This window comes from Limulus polyphemus, unplaced genomic scaffold (genome assembly GCF_000517525.1).
Source record: "Limulus polyphemus unplaced genomic scaffold, Limulus_polyphemus-2.1.2 Scaffold1598, whole genome shotgun sequence".
Classification (NCBI taxonomy): Eukaryota; Metazoa; Arthropoda; class Merostomata; order Xiphosura; family Limulidae; genus Limulus; species Limulus polyphemus.
The window spans coordinates 197491-203486 of NW_013667208.1; the positions used below are offsets into that span (position 1 = coordinate 197491).

Consider the following 5996-nt stretch of genomic DNA (forward strand, 5'->3'; position numbering starts at 1 on the left):
ATCGGTAAAGTATCTTCGGTAAGAGTTTTAACGGAAAATTAACTAACGAACGGAGACGTAACAATATGCTGAAAATTTTATCTAGCGACTGCTTCAGTTTGCTGTTTACAAAATATAAATCATATTCTGTTCAAACGTCGCGAAATGTATCTGTGATGTTACTGGCAACACAATCAAGTTACACCATATTATTTTATGTTCTTCTGTTACAAGCCTAAAGTAGTATCGAAACAATTACAAATATTTAATTAGCCAACATCAATTATAATTAAACTGAAACTAATAGTGATGACTAAATATAGTGCTAAGCCTAGTTTTGATGGTGCAACACTGAAGCTATTTTTGAGACACCCTGTATATAGCGTTATTTTGACCATCATTATTTCTCCATCATATAGCCTTAATACTACTATTCTAAATACAAAATAAATATTTAAACACATACCGTCCTGATCGATCTCAGCGATTAGATCTTTTAGATCCTTCTCTTCGAAGGTTTGGCCTAGAGTCCTGAGGATAGTAGACACCATGTTGGTGTGGATGACGCCTTTCTTATCCCTGTCGAACATGTCGAAAGCTTTTCGCAACACTATATATAATAATTTTAAGTTATATTACAAAACAAGGTAAATTAAAAGATAATTTTAAAACTGCAATCATATAGCTATTTTGTACTTTAGAAGAACACTAATATTTAATTTGACAATATAGTAAGATATGTTTTACACGCACATTACGTTTTTCATAGTTGAAGAAAGCTACAGCTTTTCTTGAAACATTGCACGAAAATTCAAGAACGAAATCTCGTAAAAGTATCATATTGTTGTGTCATCGAGATCACATGACTACAGTGACGCCACGTTTCTAGAACTATCCCGTATCTTGGCGAATGCTCTAGTATTTGCTAGATATAGGGTAGTTTGGGATATATAAGAGGGAACAACGTGACGCGAGATTAAAGTAATGTGTGTGTAGACAGTGAGTAATTGAACTGCAGTCAGAAGTATTATTGACGTTCGTTGTTATAGCGTTTGTTTAGCGCGATTGTTGAAGTTGAGTGTATCGGTAAAGTTATATTCGAAAAGAATAAACCAGTTTTATTAAGTAAAGACTTGTGTCGTTAAAATTTCGTCGGAACGAAGTTACGGAAAATCAATTAACAAACGGAGACGTAACAATATCATAAAATTCACTACTGGCGGTATTATTAATCTTCTATTTTGTTCCTGTATTCTTGTAATGGGGTGAGTTATGGCGTTCATCTCAAAATATTTCTAGTGCCTACATAAAAATATAAAACGTGGTGATAAAAATACGTTTAAAATCTGCCATTTATTGTTATTGGGAAATAAATCCGAAACAAAAATTTAATAATAAAATGCTTTTGATATCTTTGAAATTGTTATCATTTTACAGATCAAAATTTAAAAAGTTGTTGATAATACTTCAGTTTTTAAACAATGGAAATTTGCTAGTGCATTATTTTCCAGTTTTATTAAAATGTAAAATTATACAATATTTTCCTTTTTTTTTTGGTATATGTAAGAAGGTCTTTTTATTCTGTTTAAGAGTCTTAGCCAGTATCCAGAATAGGCTCATCGCCAAATTTGGTGTTGCGAGCTTACGATACTCAATGTGCAGGGCTTTATTTAACTTCTCAAATGTTACTCACACAGGTATACCGTACAAAAGTATGAGAACACTATGCCAACTTTCACCCACGCATTATTGGTAGTATACGAAAAGAACTGCTCTAGCTTTTCAAATACTATTTTTGTGTTTTAATGGTGTAGTACAATAACCAAAAAGTTCTTATACGAACGATTAAGCCACTGGGAGACATATAGATGAGTAATAAAACATACAATAAACATATAAAACAAAAAAATATTGTCTGGAAATAGCAGATTCTTTCATGACAGTGTTGTAAAAATCTGTACTATAATAAACAAAAAGAAAAATATATATAGTTTAACTGCAAAACAAAGTGAGGAACACCAGTAACAAATGTGAAAAAAACGTATTAGCAACATGCTTAATTGTTTCCTTTAATATCAGTTAAAGTGCTGTTTTTAAACTGAAACCCTCAAATAAATGGTTTAGCTTCCCTCTCCCTCCGAATATGGTATTTCTAATAATAATAAAGTACTATTAAAAACCGTCATAATTCTTGCATGATTGAGTGGAGAGAAGTAATGTTTCTGACCATTCTTTTCTCATAACTTGCTGAAAGTACGTATAGAAATTTTTCTGTCAACGAGAATTTCTCTGTCAGGTATCGTATGGAAATTAAGTAGCGCTTAGAGTCAAATTTAAGTATCAATATCTCAAAAAGTATTTCAGATATCTTCCTTTATGTCATTCTCTTCAGAAGATTTGCAAAAAAAATATCTCAACAATACGTAGATGTGTAAAAGAAATAAAAGGTTAAGTTTGTAACAGAGAAAAATTAATGTACTGTTAACACATTAAAGAACTTTTCAACAAAATCTAAATCTGCTGGACTCGAAAATAACAGATTTAAAATAGTACAGATAAAACAAATACTTTTTTATGACAAATTGTTGTTCTCCAAAATTTCAAACCAAAAAGAGAAATTACAATTAGGTTTTTGTTATTGAAAAAACAAAAGTCAAAGTGAAGCCTACTGAAATTCTTTGCCTCATAGAGGAATACACATGTTGCATAAAAATACAGGTAAAAGCTGAAGGATAGAAATAAAGATAGTGCACTAGAAATTAGAATGACGCAGTTTTATGTTAACATTTACTCTTACTGTCAACGTCATCCAGCGAATCAGGCAAGTTTGACATCACGTATTACTCAACTTTAAAACGTAATACTCACATTTAGACTTACATACATGAGAGGAGCGAAGTATTCAAGGAACATTTGATTTTTTCGTGCGAATAACAAAACTTATAGGACTTAAATAGTTTGATCTAGAATATTCGATTTTCTAAAAACTAAAAGTCACAAAGAATACCTCTAGGCCGAGATATTCACGTTTAAAGATGACATTGTTTGCAGACAGATGATGTTGTTTGATAACACCCATACCCAATTTCCCTGTTTTGGGTCAGTCATTTTATATTTACCTGACCACCTATAAATTGTATAAACTTGAATCATTGTTAGGCATACACATAATAATAACAAAAGAGGGAGCTTGTTTGTTCACATGAAAGAGACCTGGTGCACACATTAGGCTAAACAGTACAGGCAGAACTATCTATTGTTCAGGCATAGCTTCCCTAATTTAGTGTTGCGAACCAGAGAGAAGACAACCTCAACAGCAAAGCAGGATTGGCTACTAGTCTAAAACGCACCCACAGTTGAAATGACGTCTCGAACAAAAGAACTTTTGATTCTCGATCCGATACTCTAACCACAACCAGAGTTTAAGAGAGGAAGAAAGAATAACCTTATATAATGTTTGCTAGGTGATCGTTCAAATTTCGGCAAAATATTAAGTGTTAATAAACATTGTTTTTGGCTTAGAAGGATGTCCATAAAACTGTGTGATAGTTGGAGATTGAAAAGAAATGAAGCATTTGTACTACTTAAGAAGTTTGTTGATTTTGTAATGAAAGTTAAGGGCTAAAAGTGTGACGTACCATAACTCCAAAGAAAACTACAAGGCTATACTTTAAGGCACAAGTTATACAGTTACGTGAGATCCTCGAATATAGGATTAAACATAACAGCTGTCTAATAAGTAGACTTCACGTTGATAAGTAACAAAGTAACTTAATGTTTAAAGCTTTTTTCTGTATTTAAACACTTGACTTAGGTTTTATAATAAGTATTATATTTATGTCAGCAGTCAAGATACCCACGGATTATAACCTTCTTATATTGTATGTTATTACGTAGATTTTTTCTATGACTACAAAGCTTATGAGAGATCAAGAAAGTTGTTTATCATTAAAATGCGACCTCCTCCCCAAGTGACACAATGGTATGTTTGCAGACTTACAAAGCTAAAAACCGAGTTTTGATACACGTGGTGGGCAGAGTACAGATAGCCCATTGTGTAGATTTATGCTTAACTTCAAACAAATCAAAATCATTAAAATTCGAAAAAAAAGAAAAACGAAATTAGCTGAATTTAGCTTTTAAAATAGTTTTCTTTATTTTACTGAAATATGTTCGTTAGCTCGAGAAAAGCTATTTGCTTTTCTAGCAGTCTTGATCTTTGCCCTTCTTTTTACGTAATATAATAATTTATTGCTATTCTAACCTTTCATTAATTTTTGAATATTTTTCACATACTTACTTACGTAAAAAACTAATGAAAAATGATTCAATGCTGAGAAAAGCCTTTGTACCTTTTCAAACTGTAAATATAAATATTCTACGATAAAATTTTTCTATAAATTTGTAACTTGTAGAAGGTCATCTTTAAAAGAAAAAAAAAATCTATCGAATCTCGAACTTACTTTGGACTTGTTCCTTGCTCAGATCTTCAGCCTGTTAAAGGAAAAAAATAGAATTAAATAAAATTAGAAAAAAGTTTCTGTACAGATTAAAACTAATTTCGATAAATAAAATGAACTATACAAGATTTACTACAACTTATTTGTACTTACCTCCCCAGTCATATTTGTCGGAGTCTCTCGTGAAGAACAAGCAAACTTTACAAGCTGTTAGATATGGAACACTTAGTCCTGGAAGTGTACAGTCCTGACGGCCAAAAGAGACTGAGAGTTGCGTTGATGTTATAGTTGCTGTTCCAAGAAACTCACACCCATAGGATGTTGGGAGTCAAAAACATAGCAGTTAAAATGATATGGAGATCCAGTTGACATCCATTTTCGGTGAGGTCATGTGATCAGTATAGCGCAATTGCTGTGAAAAGCAAATCCGCATACCCAAGGCGTGTTTATTTTTAGATGCGTGTGAGTTTTCATGACAACTGTCTTTCCTTAATAGTTTGGAATATCAAGCTGAAGAAGCAACGTTCCAGCTTTATTTGAAATACAGTATTGTGGTAACTAGTTCACACACAACAAATGGCAAGTACTATCCAGTAGTGATCCTGCATTTTTCTTGTCTCGTGATTGTTTTCAATGAAACAACATTGAGAAAAAACTTAAACACTTATATACAATGGTGTAAAATTCAGTATATGAACAACAATAATTATATTTAGTGCTTTGTGAATTATTTTCTTTTAACATTGTCTTAACAGAGAAAATGGTAAAATATTATAATAATCATTCCAAAAGTAACAACGAATAATTTTTCTAAAAGCATAATGATTCTTTTTCTTTTCATAAAATTAAGTATAACATTCAAAATATACCAGTAACTAAAAATCAAATTCTCTACAGTCATTAACTCGCATGTTTTTGAACCCCTCCCCGTCCCAATAGTCGCGGCAAGTCTGCAAGCTTCCGACGCTAAAAATCTGGTTTCAATACCTGTGTTGGCCCATTGTGTAGATTTGCGCGTAACAACAATGAAACCAAATGTGCTGTTTCCTTTGATTTCAGTAAATATTTTCTTTTAAGCAAAGTTTATCCCATTTTGTGTGCACAAAAACAAATACTACTAGTGTGTTTTGCTTATTGTTAAGCACAAAGCTACACAATGAGCTATTTATGCTTTGCCCTCCGCGAAAATGAAATCCAGTTTTTAGCGGTATGAGCCCTCAAACTTACTGTTGAGATACTGGAGGCTACTAATGTGGAAAAATATGGAACATATGTTGTTGACAATAATAACAATTATTTTATCGTTGTGTGGATAATCTAGGATAATTCGGATGAAGATTTATTACATTCGAAACTTTATATACGTATATAGAAGAAATATCAGTATCACCATCTGACATAACTGTGTTTATTTATATTTAGTTATTGTGCCATTTTTTAAAACCTTTGTAGCTTTCGGAAACCTTCAATTAATAGTTTTATCCAACAATTGTATACAAGTATTTGGCGTTACATATTTCATTTTGGCCTATAGTTTTAAAAGATCATTCACAGTTC

General features: G+C 31.9%; 1 protein-coding gene across 1 annotated transcript in view; it reads right to left on the bottom strand.

Annotated features, from left to right (window-relative positions):
* The window catches only part of LOC106464251 (troponin C), a 9478-nt gene extending 4728 nt beyond the window's left edge, over positions 1-4750 (bottom strand). Inside the window, exons 1-3 of the mRNA XM_013924377.2 lie at positions 4593-4750; positions 4443-4473; positions 446-589 (exon numbers count right to left, since the gene is read on the bottom strand). Of these exons, the coding sequence (XP_013779831.1) occupies positions 446-589; positions 4443-4473; positions 4593-4604 (187 nt within the window). The 5' untranslated portion in view covers positions 4605-4750. The remainder of the gene's footprint in view (positions 1-445; positions 590-4442; positions 4474-4592) is intronic.
* Positions 4751-5996: the final 1246 nt, after the last annotated feature.